The following is a 16,548-nucleotide window of genomic DNA, read 5'->3' as shown; positions in this document are numbered from 1 at the left end:
AGTTATATCAGAGCAGAGGGAGTTATATCAGAGCAGAGGGGGTTGTAGCAGAGCAGAGGGGAGTTATAGCAGAGCAGAGGGAGTTATAGCAGAGCAGAGGGGGTTATATCAGAGCAGAGGGGAGTTATAGCAGAGCAGAGGGAGATATATCAGAGCAGAGGGAGTTATAGCAGAGCAGAGGGAGATATATCAGAGCAGAGTAGAGGGAGTTATTATCAGAGCAGAGGGAGTTATAGCAGAGCAGAGCAGAGGGAGTTATAGCAGAGCAGAGGGAGTTATAGCAGAGCAGAGGGAGTTATAGCAGAGCAGAGGGAGTTATAGCAGAGCAGAGGGAGTTATAGCAGAGCAGAGGGAGTTACAGCAGAGCAGAGCAGAGGGAGTGATAGCAGAGCAGAGGGAGATATAGCAGAGCAGAGGGAGATATAGCAGAGCAGAGGGAGATATAGCAGAGCAGAGGGAGTTATAGAAGAGCAGAGGGAGATATATCAGAGCAGAGGGAGATATATCAGAGCAGAGCAGAGGGAGATATATCAGAGCAGAGCAGAGGGAGTTATATCAGAGCAGAGGGAGTTATAGCAGAGCAGAGGGAGTTATAGCAGAGCAGAGGGAGTTATAGCAGAGCAGAGGGAGTGATAGCAGAGCAGAGGGAGTGATAGCAGAGCAGAGGGAGTTATAGAAGAGCAGAGGGAGTTATAGAAGAGCAGAGGGAGTTATAGCAGAGCAGAGGGAGTTATAGCAGAGCAGAGAGAGTGATGGAGAGTCCTACTCCTCCCCTCCCCCCTAGAGAGTGATGGAGAGTCCTACTCCTCCCCCCAGAGAGAGTGATGGAGAGTCCTACTCCTCCCCCTCCAGAGAGAGTGATGTAGAGTCCTACTCCTCCCCCCTAGAGGAAGTGATGGAGAGTCCTACTCCTCCCCTCCCTCCAGAGAGAGTGATGGAGAGTCCTACTCCTCCCCTCCAGAGAGAGTGATGGAGAGTCCTACTCCTCCCCTCCAGAGAGAGTGATGAAGAGTCCTACTCCTCCCCTCCAGAGAGAGTGATGAAGAGTCCTACTCCTCCCCCCCAGAGAGAGTGATGGAGAGTCCTACTCCTCCCCTCCAGAGAGAGTCATGGAGAGTCCTACTCCTCCCCTCCAGAGAGAGTGATGGAGAGTCCTACTCCTCCCCTCCAGAGAGAGTGATGGAGAGTCCTACTCCTCCCCCCTAGAGAGAGTGATGGAGAGTCCTACTCCTCCCTCCAGAGAGAGTGATGGAGAGTCCTACTCCTCCCCTCCAGAGAGAGTGATGGAGAGTCCTACTCCTCCCCCCAGAGAGAGTGATGGAGAGTCCTACTCCTCCCCCCTAGAGAGAGTGATGGAGAGTCCTACTCCTCCCCTCCAGAGAGAGTGATGAAGAGTCCTACTCCTCCCCCCAGAGAGAGTGATGGAGAGTCCTACTCCTCCCCTCCAGAGAGAGTGATGGAGAGTCCTACTCCTCCCCCCTAGAGAGAGTGATGGAGAGTCCTACTCCTCCCCCCTAGAGAGAGTGATGGAGAGTCCTACTCCTCCCCTCCCCCTCCAGAGAGAGTGATGAAGAGTCCTACTCCTCCCCTCCAGAGAGAGTGATGAAGAGTCCTACTCCTCCCCCCTAGAGGGAGTCATGGAGAGTCCTACTCCTCCCCCCCAGAGAGAGTGATGAAGAGTCCTACTCCTCCCCCTCCAGAGAGAGTGATGGAGAGTCCTACTCCTCCCCCCCAGAGAGAGTGATGAAGAGTCCTACTCCTCCCCCTTCCAGAGAGAGTGATGGAGAGTCCTACTCCTCCCCCCTAGAGAGAGTGATGGAGAGTCCTACTCCTCCCCTCCAGAGAGAGTGATGGAGAGTCCTACTCCTCCCCCCCAGAGAGAGTGATGAAGAGTCCTACTCCTCCCCTCCAGAGAGAGTGATGGAGAGTCCTACTCCTCCCCCCCAGAGAGAGTGATGGAGAGTCCTACTCCTCCCCTCCAGAGAGAGTGATGGAGAGTCCTACTCCTCCCCTCCAGAGGGAGTGATGGAGAGTCCTACTCCTCCCCCTCCAGAGAGAGTGATGGAGAGTCCTACTCCTCCCTCCAGAGAGAGTGATGGAGAGTCCTACTCCTCCCCTCCAGAGAGAGTGATGGAGAGTCCTACTCCTCCCCTCCAGAGAGAGTGATGAAGAGTCCTACTCCTCCCCTCCAGAGAGAGTGATGAAGAGTCCTACTCCTCCCCCCAGAGAGAGTGATGGAGAGTCCTACTCCTCCCCTCCAGAGAGAGTCATGGAGAGTCCTACTCCTCCCCTCCAGAGAGAGTCATGGAGAGTCCTACTCCTCCCCTCCAGAGAGAGTCATGGAGAGTCCTACTCCTCCCCTCCAGAGAGAGTGATGGAGAGTCCTACTCCTCCCCCAGAGAGAGTGATGGAGAGTCCTACTCCTCCCCCTCCAGAGAGAGTGATGTAGAGTCCTACTCCTCCCCCCTAGAGGAAGTGATGGAGAGTCCTACTCCTCCCCTCCCTCCAGAGAGAGTGATGGAGAGTCCTACTCCTCCCCTCCAGAGAGAGTGATGGAGAGTCCTACTCCTCCCCTCCAGAGAGAGTGATGAAGAGTCCTACTCCTCCCCTCCAGAGAGAGTGATGAAGAGTCCTACTCCTCCCCCCCAGAGAGAGTGATGGAGAGTCCTACTCCTCCCCTCCAGAGAGAGTCATGGAGAGTCCTACTCCTCCCCTCCAGAGAGAGTCATGGAGAGTCCTACTCCTCCCCTCCAGAGAGAGTCATGGAGAGTCCTACTCCTCCCCTCCAGAGAGAGTGATGGAGAGTCCTACTCCTCCCCCCAGAGAGAGTGATGGAGAGTCCTACTCCTCCCCCTCCAGAGAGAGTGATGTAGAGTCCTACTCCTCCCCCTAGAGGAAGTGATGGAGAGTCCTACTCCTCCCCTCCCTCCAGAGAGAGTGATGGAGAGTCCTACTCCTCCCCCCTCCAGAGAGAGTGATGGAGAGTCCTACTCCTCCCCCCTAGAGGAAGTGATGGAGAGTCCTACTCCTCCCCTCCCTCCAGAGAGAGTGATGGAGAGTCCTACTCCTCCCCCTCCAGAGAGAGTGATGGAGCGTCCTACTCCTCCCCCCTAGAGGAAGTGATGGAGAGTCCTACTCCTCCCCTCCCACCAGAGAGAGTGATGGAGAGTCCTACTCCTCCCCCTCCAGAGAGAGTGATGGAGAGTCCTACTCCTCCCCCCTAGAGGAAGTGATGGAGAGTCCTACTCCTCCCCCTAGAGGAAGTGATGGAGAGTCCTACTCCTCCCCCCTAGAGGAAGTGATGGAGAGTCCTACTCCTCCCCCTCCAGAGAGAGTGATGGAGAGTCCTACTCCTCCCCTCCAGAGAGAGTGATGGAGAGTCCTACTCCTCCCCTCCAGAGAGAGTGATGAAGAGTCCTACTCCTCCCCTCCAGAGAGAGTGATGAAGAGTCCTACTCCTCCCCTCCAGAGAGAGTGATGGAGAGTCCTACTCCTCCCCTCCAGAGAGAGTGATGGAGAATCCTACTCCTCCCCCCAGAGAGAGTGATGGAGAGTCCTACTCCTCCCCCCCAGAGAGAGTGATGGAGGGTCCTACTCCTCCCCCCAGAGAGAGTGATGGACAGTCCTACTCCTCCCCTCCAGAGAGAGTCATGGAGAGTCCTACTCCTCCCCTCCAGAGAGAGTCATGGAGAGTCCTACTCCTCCCCTCCAGAGAGAGTCATGGAGAGTCCTACTCCTCCCCTCCAGAGAGAGTCATGGAGAGTCCTACTCCTCCCCCAGAGAGAGTGATGGAGAGTCCTACTCCTCCCCTCCCCCTCCAGAGAGAGTGATGGAGAGTCCTACTCCTCCCCCCAGAGATAGTGAAGGAGAGGGCTACTCCTCCCCCTCCAGAGAGAGTGATGGAGAGTCCTACTCCTCCCCTCCAGAGAGAGTGATGGAGAGTCCTACTCCTCCCCCCAGAGAGAGTGATGGAGAGTCCTACTCCTCCCCCCAGAGAGAGTGATGGAGAGTCCTACTCCTCCCCTCCCCCTCCAGAGAGAGTGATGGAGAGTCCTACTCCTCCCCCCAGAGAGAGTGATGGAGAGTCCTACTCCTCCCCTCCCCCTCCAGAGAGAGTGATGGAGAGTCCTACTCCTCCCCTCCAGAGAGAGTGATGGAGAATCCTACTCCTCCCTCCAGAGAGAGTGATGGAGAGTCCTACTCCTCCCCTCCCTCCAGAGAGAGTGATGGAGAGTCCTACTCCTCCCCTCCAGAGAGAGTGATGGAGAGTCCTACTCCTCCCCCCTAGAGGGAGTGATGGAGAGTCCTACTCCTCCCCCCTAGAGGGAGTGATGGAGAGTCCTACTCCTCCCTCCAGAGAGAGTGATGGAGAGTCCTACTCCTCCTCTCCATCCAGAGAGAGTGATGGAGAGTCCTACTCCTCCCCCCTAGAGGGAGTGATGGAGAGTCCTACTCCTCCCCCCTAGAGGGAGTGATGGAGAGTCCTACTCCTCCCTCCAGAGAGAGTGATGGAGAGTCCTACTCCTCCCCTCCCTCCAGAGAGAGTGATGGAGAGTCCTACTCCTCCCCTCCAGAGAGAGTGATGGAGAGTCCTACTCCTCCCCCCTAGAGGGAGTGATGGAGAGTCCTACTCCTCCCCCCAGAGAGAGTGATGGAGAGTCCTACTCCTCCCCTCCCCCTCCCCTCCCCCTCCAGAGAGAGTGATAGAGAGTCCTACTCCTCCCCCCAGAGAGAGTGATGGAGAGTCCTACTCCTCCCCTCCAGAGAGAGTGATGGAGAGTCCTACTCCTCCCCCCTAGAGAGAGTGATGGAGAGTCCTACTCCTCCCCTCCAGAGAGAGTGATGGAGAGTCCTACTCCTCCCCTCCAGAGAGAGTGATGAAGAGTCCTACTCCTCCCCCTCCAGAGAGAGTGATGGAGAGTCCTACTCCTCCCCCCTAGAGGGAGTCATGGAGAGTCCTACTCCTCCCCCCCAGAGAGAGTGATGAAGAGTCCTACTCCTCCCCCTCCAGAGAGAGTGATGGAGAGTCCTACTCCTCCCCTCCAGAGGGAGTGATGGAGAGTCCTACTCCTCCCCCTCCAGAGAGAGTGATGAAGAGTCCTACTCCTCCCCCTCCAGAGAGAGTGATGGAGAGTCCTACTCCTCCCCTCCAGAGAGAGTGATGGAGAGTCCTACTCCTCCCCCCCAGAGAGAGTGATGAAGAGTCCTACTCCTCCCCTCCAGAGAGAGTGATGGAGAGTCCTACTCCTCCCCTCCAGAGGGAGTGATGGAGAGTCCTACTCCTCCCCCTCCAGAGAGAGTGATGGAGAGTCCTACTCCTCCCTCCAGAGAGAGTGATGGAGAGTCCTACTCCTCCCCTCCAGAGAGAGTGATGGAGGGTCCTACTCCTCCCCTCCAGAGAGAGTGATGAAGAGTCCTACTCCTCCCCTCCAGAGAGAGTGATGAAGAGTCCTACTCCTCCCCCCCAGAGAGAGTGATGGAGAGTCCTACTCCTCCCCTCCAGAGAGAGTCATGGAGAGTCCTACTCCTCCCCTCCAGAGAGAGTCATGGAGAGTCCTACTCCTCCCCTCCAGAGAGAGTGATGGAGAGTCCTACTCCTCCCCTCCAGAGAGAGTGATGGAGAGTCCTACTCCTCCCCCCAGAGAGAGTGATGGAGAGTCCTACTCCTCCCCCTCCAGAGAGAGTGATGTAGAGTCCTACTCCTCCCCCCTAGAGGAAGTGATGGAGAGTCCTACTCCTCCCCTCCCTCCAGAGAGAGTGATGGAGAGTCCTACTCCTCCCCCTCCAGAGAGAGTGATGGAGAGTCCTACTCCTCCCCCCTAGAGGAAGTGATGGAGAGTCCTACTCCTCCCCTCCCTCCAGAGAGAGTGATGGAGAGTCCTACTCCTCCCCCTCCAGAGAGAGTGATGGAGAGTCCTACTCCTCCCCCCTAGAGGAAGTGATGGAGAGTCCTACTCCTCCCCTCCCACCAGAGAGAGTGATGGAGAGTCCTACTCCTCCCCCTCCAGAGAGAGTGATGGAGAGTCCTACTCCTCCCCCCTAGAGGAAGTGATGGAGAGTCCTACTCCTCCCCCTAGAGGAAGTGATGGAGAGTCCTACTCCTCCCCCTAGAGGAAGTGATGGAGAGTCCTACTCCTCCCCCTCCAGAGAGAGTGATGGAGAGTCCTACTCCTCCCCTCCAGAGAGAGTGATGGAGAGTCCTACTCCTCCCCTCCAGAGAGAGTGATGAAGAGTCCTACTCCTCCCCTCCAGAGAGAGTGATGAAGAGTCCTACTCCTCCCCTCCAGAGAGAGTGATGGAGAGTCCTACTCCTCCCCTCCAGAGAGAGTGATGGAGAATCCTACTCCTCCCCCCAGAGAGAGTGATGGAGAGTCCTACTCCTCCCCCCCAGAGAGAGTGATGGAGGGTCCTACTCCTCCCCCCCAGAGAGAGTGATGGAGAGTCCTACTCCTCCCCTCCAGAGAGAGTCATGGAGAGTCCTACTCCTCCCCTCCAGAGAGAGTCATGGAGAGTCCTACTCCTCCCCTCCAGAGAGAGTCATGGAGAGTCCTACTCCTCCCCTCCAGAGAGAGTCATGGAGAGTCCTACTCCTCCCCTCCAGAGAGAGTCATGGAGAGTCCTACTCCTCCCCCCAGAGAGAGTGATGGAGAGTCCTACTCCTCCCCTCCCCCTCCAGAGAGAGTGATGGAGAGTCCTACTCCTCCCCCCAGAGAGAGTGATGGAGAGTCCTACTCCTCCCCCTCCAGAGAGAGTGATGGAGAGTCCTACTCCTCCCCTCCAGAGAGAGTGATGGAGAGTCCTACTCCTCCCCCCAGAGAGAGTGATGGAGAGTCCTACTCCTCCCCCCAGAGAGAGTGATGGAGAGTCCTACTCCTCCCCTCCCCCTCCAGAGAGAGTGATGGAGAGTCCTACTCCTCCCCCCAGAGAGAGTGATGGAGAGTCCTACTCCTCCCCTCCCCCTCCAGAGAGAGTGATGGAGAGTCCTACTCCTCCCCTCCAGAGAGAGTGATGGAGAATCCTACTCCTCCCTCCAGAGAGAGTGATGGAGAGTCCTACTCCTCCTTTCCATCAAGAGAGAGTGATGGAGAGTCCTACTCCTCCCCCCTAGAGGGAGTGATGGAGAGTCCTACTCCTCCCCCCTAGAGGGAGTGATGGAGAGTCCTACTCCTCCCTCCAGAGAGAGTGATGGAGAGTCCTACTCCTCCTCTCCATCCAGAGAGAGTGATGGAGAGTCCTACTCCTCCCCCCTAGAGGGAGTGATGGAGAGTCCTACTCCTCCCCCCTAGAGGGAGTGATGGAGAGTCCTACTCCTCCCTCCAGAGAGAGTGATGGAGAGTCCTACTCCTCCCCTCCCTCCAGAGAGAGTGATGGAGAGTCCTACTCCTCCCCTCCAGAGAGAGTGATGGAGAGTCCTACTCCTCCCCCCTAGAGGGAGTGATGGAGAGTCCTACTCCTCCCCCCAGAGAGAGTGATGGAGAGTCCTACTCCTCCCCTCCCCCTCCAGAGAGAGTGATAGAGAGTCCTACTCCTCCCCCCAGAGAGAGTGATGGAGAGTCCTACTCCTCCCCTCCAGAGAGAGTGATGGAGAGTCCTACTCCTCCCCCCTAGAGGAAGTGATGGAGAGTCCTACTCCTCCCCTCCAGAGAGAGTGATGGAGAGTCCTACTCCTCCTTTCCATCAAGAGAGAGTGATGGAGAGTCCTACTCCTCCCCCCTAGAGGAAGTGATGGAGAGTCCTACTCCTCCCCTCCAGAGAGAGTGATGGAGAGTCCTACTCCTCCTTTCCATCAAGAGAGAGTGATGGAGAGTCCTACTCCTCCCCCCTAGAGGGAGTGATGGAGAGTCCTACTCCTCCCCCCTAGAGAGAGTGATGGAGAGTCCTACTCCTCCCCCTCCAGAGAGAGTGATGTAGAGTCCTACTCCTCCCCCCTAGAGGAAGTGATGGAGAGTCCTACTCCTCCCCTCCCTCCAGAGAGAGTGATGGAGAGTCCTACTCCTCCCCCTCCAGAGAGAGTGATGGAGAGTCCTACTCCTCCCCCCTAGAGGAAGTGATGGAGAGTCCTACTCCTCCCCTCCCTCCAGAGAGAGTGATGGAGAGTCCTACTCCTCCCCCTCCAGAGAGAGTGATGGAGAGTCCTACTCCTCCCCCCTAGAGGAAGTGATGGAGAGTCCTACTCCTCCCCTCCCACCAGAGAGAGTGATGGAGAGTCCTACTCCTCCCCCTCCAGAGAGAGTGATGGAGAGTCCTACTCCTCCCCCCTAGAGGAAGTGATGGAGAGTCCTACTCCTCCCCCTAGAGGAAGTGATGGAGAGTCCTACTCCTCCCCCCTAGAGAGAGTGATGGAGAGTCCTACTCCTCCCCCCAGAGAGAGTGATGGAGAGTCCTACTCCTCCCCTCCCCCTCCAGAGAGAGTGATGGAGAGTCCTACTCCTCCCCTCCAGAGAGAGTGATGGAGAATCCTACTCCTCCCTCCAGAGAGAGTGATGGAGAGTCCTACTCCTCCTTTCCATCAAGAGAGAGTGATGGAGAGTCCTACTCCTCCCCCCTAGAGGGAGTGATGGAGAGTCCTACTCCTCCCCCCTAGAGGGAGTGATGGAGAGTCCTACTCCTCCCTCCAGAGAGAGTGATGGAGAGTCCTACTCCTCCTCTCCATCCAGAGAGAGTGATGGAGAGTCCTACTCCTCCCCCCTAGAGGGAGTGATGGAGAGTCCTACTCCTCCCCCCTAGAGGGAGTGATGGAGAGTCCTACTCCTCCCTCCAGAGAGAGTGATGGAGAGTCCTACTCCTCCCCTCCCTCCAGAGAGAGTGATGGAGAGTCCTACTCCTCCCCTCCAGAGAGAGTGATGGAGAGTCCTACTCCTCCCCCCTAGAGGGAGTGATGGAGAGTCCTACTCCTCCCCCCAGAGAGAGTGATGGAGAGTCCTACTCCTCCCCTCCCCCTCCAGAGAGAGTGATAGAGAGTCCTACTCCTCCCCCCAGAGAGAGTGATGGAGAGTCCTACTCCTCCCCCTCCAGAGAGAGTGATGGAGAGTCCTACTCCTCCCCCCTAGAGGGAGTGATGGAGAGTCCTACTCCATATGTCTAGAAACTTACGGCTGGGTCCGTGGATCTTGACCGGCGCGTTGCTGACTAGCGAATGGGAGCACTGCTGACAGACACACTTCTTCCCACAGAAGGTAACCCTGTCTCCGATAGGGAAAGGCTTCCTGAAAAACAAGCCAAAGGAAGACATCAGACATGTATTCTGCTCAACACGAAGCCTCACAGTAGACACAATAATACTGTATGGATACTGTGTGTAAATGGTAGCTAACGTTATTTTACACAACTGCACATTTTGTGTTTTGTAATTTTGCACAAAGTATAAACGTGGTAAAATGCCCAAAATAAATTCCTCAGAAAATCCTGCAGTAGGTTTATATAATTTACATGTGGCGCCATATTTAAAAGTGTCACAAAGTGAATCAGTGACAGTGGAATCTAACTATGGAGTCAGAGAAGAGAGGACTACAGCACTGTTCTATACAGCCATTCTGGAAGCGTTCTCTAACGTATCGCTAGCTAACTACCCCAGTCTGAGACTAACGGTGATTTGTTGTGATTGACATGGTTATTTACACAAGCAATGGGATTCTATTATGTTTAGACAAGGTTTCTGAAAAATCTTTTTGGTCAAGGAGGGCAATGTGACTCTACTTAGAAGCACATGAGAGAGTGAGACGACATCAGAGGCCTGGGCTCTATTCTACTCACATTAATACCGATTAGAGTGCAACTCTCCATGCAGACGCGCGCACACACACACACACACACACACACACACACACACACACACACACACACACACACACACACACACACACACACACACACACACACACTGCCTTCGGAAAGTATTCAGACCCCTTAACCTTTTCCACATTTTCAAATCAAATCGTATTTGTCACATGCGTTGAATACAACAGGTGTGAAATGCTTACTTACAAACCCTTAACCAACAATGCAGTTTTAAGAAAATACCCGTCCAAAAAGTAAGAGATAAGAATAACAAATAATTAATGAGCAGCAGTAAATAACAATAGCGGGGCTATATACAGGGGGTACCGGTACAGAGTCAATGTGGAGGCTATATACAGGGTGTTACGGTACAGAGTCAATGTGGAGGCTATATACAGGGTGTTACGGTACAGAGTCAATGTGGAGACTATATACAGGAGTACCAGTACAGAGTCAATGTGGAGGCTATATACAGGAGTACCAGTACAGAGACAATGTGGAGGCTATATACAGGGGGTACCGGTACAGAGTCAATGTGGAGGCTATATACAGGGGGGTACCAGTACAGAGTCAATGTGGAGGCTATATACAGGGGGTACCAGTACAGAGTCAATGTGGAGACTATATACAGGGGGTACCGGTACAGAGTCAATGTGGAGGCTATATACAGGGGGTACCGGTACAGAGTCAATGTGGAGGCTATATACAGGGGGGTACCGGTACAGAGTCAATGTGGAGACTATATACAGGAGTACCAGTACAGAGTCAATGTGGAGGCTATATACAGGGGGGTACCGGTACAGAGTCAATGTGGAGGCTATATACAGGGGATACCAGTACAGAGTCAATGTGGAGGCTATATACAGGGGGTACCGGTACAGAGTCAATGTGGAGACTATATACAGGGTGTTACGGTACAGAGTCAATGTGGAGACTATATACAGGAGTACCGGTACAGAGTCAATGTGGAGACTATATACAGGGTGTTACGGTACAGAGTCAATGTGGAGGCTATATACAGGGGGTACCGGTACAGAGTCAATGTGGAGACTATATACAGGGGGTACCGGTACAGAGTCAATGTGGAGGCTATATACAGGGGGTACCGGTACAGAGTCAATGTGGAGACTATATACAGGGGGTACCGGTACAGAGTCATTGTGGAGGCTATATACAGGGGGTACCGGTACAGAGTCAATGTGGAGGCTGTATACAGGGGGTACCAGTACAGAGTCAATGTGAAGGCTATATACAGGGTGTTACGGTACAGAGTCAATGTGGAGACTATATACAGGAGTACCGGTACAGAGTCAATGTGGAGGCTATATACAGGGGGTACAGGTACACAGTCATTGTGGAGGCTATATACAGGGGGTACCGGTACAGAGTCAATGTGGAGGCTATTTACGGGGTGTTACGGTACAGAGTCAATGTGGAGGCTATATACAGGGGGTACCGGTACAGAGTCAATGTGGAGGCTATATACAGGGTGTTACGGTACAGAGTCAATGTGGAGGCTATATACAGGGGGTACCGGTATAGAGTCAATGTGCGGGGGCACCGGTGTCGAGGTAATTGAGTTAATATGTACATGTAGGTAGAGTTATTAAAGTGACTATGCATAGATAATACCAGAGAGTAGCAGCAGCGTTCCAGAGGGGCGGGGGGAGCAATGCAAATAGTCTGGGTAGCCATTTGATTAGGTGTTCAGTCTTATGGCTTGGGGGTAGAAGCAGTTTAGAAGCCTCTTGGACCTAGACAAGTCGCTCCAGAACCGCTTGCAAGGCGGTAGTACAGAGAACAGTCTATGACTAGGGTGGCTGGAGTCTTTGACAATTTTTAGGGCCTTCCTCTGATACCGCCTGGTATAGAAGTCCTGGATGGCAGGACGCTTGGCCCCAGTGATGTACAGGGGCCATTCGCACTACCCTCTGTAGTGCCTTGCGGTCGGAGCCCGAGCAGTTGCCATACCAGGCAGTGATGCAACCAGTCAGGATGCTCTCGATGGTGCAGCTGTAGAACCTTTTGAGAATCTGAGGACCCATGCCAAATCTTTTCAGTCTCCTGAGGGGGAATAGGTTTTGTCGTGCCCGCTTCACGACTGTCATGGTGTGCTTGGACCATGTTAGTTTGTTGGTGATGTGGACACCGAGGAACTTGAAGCTCTCAACCTGCTCCACTGCAGCCCCGTCGATGAGAATGGGGGCGTGCTCGGTCCTCTTTTTCCTGTAGTCCACAATCATCTCCTTTGTCTTGATCACGTTGGGGAGAGGTTGTTGTCCTGGCAACACGGCCAGGTCTCTGACCTCCTCCCTATAGGCTGTCTCGTTGTTGTCGGTGATCAGGCCTACCACGGTTGTGTCATCGGCAAACTTAATGATGGTCGTGCCTGGCCGTGCAGTCATGAGTGAACAGGGAGTACAGGAGGGGGCTGAGCATGCACCGCTGAGGGGCCCCTGAGGGGCCCAAGTGTTGAGGATCAGCGTGGCGGATGTGTTGTTACCTACCCTTACCACCTGGGGGCGGCCCTCAGGAAGTCCAGGATCCAGTTGCAGAAGGAGGTGTTTAGTCCCAGGGTCCTTAGCTTATTGATGAGCTTTGAGGGCACTATGGTGTTGAACGCTGAGCTGTAGTCAATGAATAGCATTCTCACATCCTTTTGCCCAGGTGGAAAAGTGCAGTGTGGAGTGCAATATAGATTGCATCATCTGTGGATCTGTTGGGGCAGTATGCAAATTGGAGTGGGTCTAGGGTTTCTGGGATGATGGTGTTGATGTGAGCCATAGCCAGCCTTTCAAAGCACTTCATGGCTACAGACGTGAGTGCTAAAGGTCGGTAGTCATTTAGGCAGGTTACCTTAGTGTTCTTGGGCACAGGCACTATGTTGGTCTGCTTAAAACATGTTGGTATTACAGACTCGGACAGGGAGAGGTTGAAAAGGTGAGTGAAGACACTTGCTAGTTGGTCAGCGCATGCTCGGAGTACACGTCCTGGTAATCCGTCTGGCCCTGCGGCCTTGTGAATGTTGACCTGTCTAAAGGTCTTACTCACATCAGCTGCGGAGAGCGTGATCACACAGTCCTCCTTTACAGCTGGTGCTCTCATGCATGTTTCAGTGTTATTTTCACTTTCTTTCTCTCTTTATTTCTTTCTCTCTCTCGGAGGACCTGAGCCCTAGAACCATGCCTCAGGACTACCTGGCCTGATGACTCCTTGCTGTCCCCAGTCCACCTGGCCGTGCTGCTGCTCCAGTTTCAACTGTTTTGTCTGCGACTATGGAACTCTGACCTGTTCACCGGACGTGCTACCTGTCCCAGACCTGCTGTTTTCAACTCTCTAGAGACAGCAGGAGCGGTAGAGATACTCTGAATGATCGGCTATGAAAAGCCAACTGACATTTACTCCTGAGGTGCTGACCTGTTGCACCCTCGACAACCACCATGATTATTATTATTTGACCCTGCTGGTCATCTATGAACATTTGAACATCTTGGCCATGTTCTGTTATAATTTCCACCCGGCACAGCCAGAAGAGGACTGGCCACCCCTCATAGCCTGGTTCCTCTCTAGGTTTCTTCCTAGGTTCTGGCATTTCTAGGGAGTTTTTCCTAGACACCGTGCTTCTACACCTGCATTGCTTGCTGTTTGGGGTTTTAGGCTGGGTTTCTGTGCAGAACTTTGTGACATTAGTTGATGTAAGAAGGGCTTTAAAAATACATTTGATTGATTTGCCTTGAAGCGAGCATAGAAGTAGTTTAGCTCCTTCGGTAGGCTTGTGTCACTGGGCAGCTCTCGGCTGTGCTTCCCTTTGTAGTGTTTAATGGTTTGCAGGCCCTGCCACATCCGACGAGCGTCAGAGCCGGTGTGGTACGACTCGATCTTAGTCCTGTATTGACGCTTTGCCTGTTTGATGGTTCGTCGGAGGGCATAGCGGGATTTCTTATAAGCTTCCGGGTTAGAGTCCCGCTCCTTGAAAGTGGCAGCTCTAGCCTTTAGCTCAGTGTGGATGCTGCCTCTGGTTGGGGTATGTACGTACGGTGACTGTGGGGACGACGTCATCGATGCACATATTGATGAAGCCAATGACAGATGTGGTGTACTCCTCAATGCCATTGGAGGAATCTCGGAACATATTCCAGTCTGTGCTAGCAAAACAGTCCTGTAGCTTAGCATCTGCTTCATCTGACCACTTTTTTATTGATCTTGTCACTGCTGCTTCCTGCTTTAATTTTTGCTTGTAAGCAGGAATCAGGAGGATGGAATTATGGTCAGATTTGCCAAATGGAGGGCGAGGGAGAGCTGTGTACGCGTCTCTGTGTGTGGAGTAAAGGTGGTTCAGAGTTCTTTTCCTTCTGGTTGCACATTTAACATGTTGATAGAAATTTGGTAAAACTGATTTAAGTTTCCCTGCATTAAAGTCCCTGGCCACTAGGAGTGCCACCTCTGGGTGAGCGTTTTCTTGTTTGCTTATGGCAGAATACAGCTCATTCAATGCTGTCTTACTGCCAGCCTCTGACTGTGGTGGTATGTAAACAGCTACAAAGAATACAGATGAAAACTCTCTCGGTAGGTAGTGTGGTCTGCAGCTTATCATGAGAAACTCTACCTCAGGAGAGCAATAGCTCGAGACTTCTTTAGATATCGTGCACCAGCTGTTGTTTACAAAAATACATAGACCACCGCCCCTTGTCTTACCAGACGCCGCTGTTTTATCCTGCCGGTACATCGTATAACCAGCCAGCTGTATGTTGATGTAGTCGTCGTTTAACCATGACTCTGTGAAGCATGAGATGTTACAGTTTTTAATGTCCCGTTGGTAGTTTAATCTTCCCAGTAACTCGTCCATTTTATTGTCCAAAGATTGCATGTTTGCTAGCAGAATTGAGGAAAGTTGGGGTTTATTCGATCGCCTCCGACCTCTCAGAAGGCAGCCCGCTCTCCGGCCTCTCTTTCTCCGCCTCTTCTTCATGCAGATCACTGGGGTCGGGGCCTGTTCCCGAGGGAGCCCTATATCCTCAGCCTCGGGCTCGTCAGAGTTGTGAAAGGAAAAAAAGGATTCTGCCAGTCCGTGGTGAGTAATCACAGTCCTGATGTCCAGAAGTTATTTTCGGTCATAAGAGACGGTAGCGGCAACATTATGTACAAAAAGAGTAAAAAATAAGTTACAAAAAACACAACAGGTCACAACCTCTGCTCTGCATTACACACACACACACACACACACACACACACACACACACACACACACACACACACACACACACACACACACACACACACACACACACACACACACACACACACACACACACACACACACACACACACACACTCTGGTGGCACTGTGTGTTTCAGTGGTAATATCCAGTGACAGGAAGGGAGGCTCACAGACATGATGGGCCTGTGGACAGATACTGTATCCAGCTACATAGCAGGCAGGCAGGCAGGCAGCATATCGGCTGTGTCCCAAATGGCAACCTATTCCCTACATAGTGCACTACTTGTGACCAGGACCCTTAGGCCCATTTGGGATATGGACACAGATGCTGTTTAAAAAAATAAATATATATTTAACCTTTATTTAACTAGGCAGGTCAGTTAAGAACAAATCCTTATTTACAATGACGGCCTACACCGGCCTAGCCCTAACGACGCTGGCCCAATTGTGCGCCGACCCTATGGGACTCCCAATCACGGCCGGTTGTGATACAGCCTGGAATCAAACCAGGGTCTGTAGTGACGTCTCTAGCACTGAGATGCAGTGCCTTAGACCGCTGCGCCAATCAGGAGCCCGTGCTAAAGAGGAGGCAGTGTGCTCTGAACAATAGATAGTATTGTTAAACATTCTTCTGTCAGAAACACAGCATAGCCCTGCATATTAAGGTTTGGGAGAAGTCGGGGTGATCTGTGGTGGATGAGGAGTGTTTTAAGTGTGCTGACTACTGACTGCAGGAACAGAATGTCTGCTCCACTCCCACCATCAGAAGCTATGAGTCAGCATCTCTAGCAGGACAGGCAACGATGGCAGGACCATCTGCAGTAAAGATTTATAGCCCTTAAACCTGGACGACTCAGTACCAGCAGTCAATATAATGTATTGCTTCCCCAGACAACTGATGGGGGTATATTCTCTATCACTTTACAGATCACTGTCAAGCATCTGCCCAAATTACATCTCATAAGAGTCATAACTCCATACTCCGTCAGGTCAGCATATAATAGTATTAGAATACAGTGAACTATAAATTGCAAAAAGTGGAAAATACATAAATTAACATACACATCTGTGCATAACGGGATATAAGCACGGTCATGTAAGCAGTAGCACTATCAGCCTATCAAGGCCCTCGGTGGAGAGGTTACTAGGGGTCAGGCTCCAAACCCAACCCAGCCCTGGTGCCACCTGCTAGAAGGAATAGAAGGAACTGTTTACATGATGTTCTCAAGAAACAGACCAGTATAGAAGGAACTGTTCACTGGAGATATCCCTCCAGTGGTGTGGGGGCTGTGCTTTGGCATAGTGGGTGGGGTTATATCCTACCTGTTTGGCCCTGTCCGGGGGTTTCATCGGATGGGGCCACAGTGTCTCCTGACCCCTCCTGTCTCAGCCTCCAGTATTTATGCTGCAGTAGTTTATGTGTCGGGGGGCTAGGGTCAGTCTGTCACACCTGTGTGAATTTAAATATTCTCTCTCTCTCTCTCTCTCTCTCTCTCTCTCTCTCTCTCTCTCTCTCTCTCTGAGGACATGAGCCCTAGGACCATGCCTCAGGA

General features: G+C 52.8%; 1 protein-coding gene across 2 annotated transcripts in view; it reads right to left on the bottom strand.

The window, feature by feature from the left end:
- LOC106603895 (actin-binding LIM protein 3) overlaps positions 1–16,548 on the bottom strand; it is a 144,207-nt gene that overhangs the window by 52,298 nt on the left and 75,361 nt on the right. For both annotated transcript variants that reach the window (XM_014198108.2, XM_014198111.2), the window contains exon 4: positions 9,094–9,206. In XM_014198108.2, the coding sequence (XP_014053583.1) occupies positions 9,094–9,206 (113 nt within the window). The remainder of the gene's footprint in view (positions 1–9,093; positions 9,207–16,548) is intronic.

This window comes from Salmo salar, chromosome ssa04, assembly GCF_905237065.1.
Source record: "Salmo salar chromosome ssa04, Ssal_v3.1, whole genome shotgun sequence".
In the NCBI taxonomy this organism is placed as follows: domain Eukaryota; kingdom Metazoa; phylum Chordata; class Actinopteri; order Salmoniformes; family Salmonidae; genus Salmo; species Salmo salar.
The sequence above is the reverse complement of the archived record's forward strand: the minus strand, read 5'-3'. Positions and strand labels throughout refer to the sequence as shown.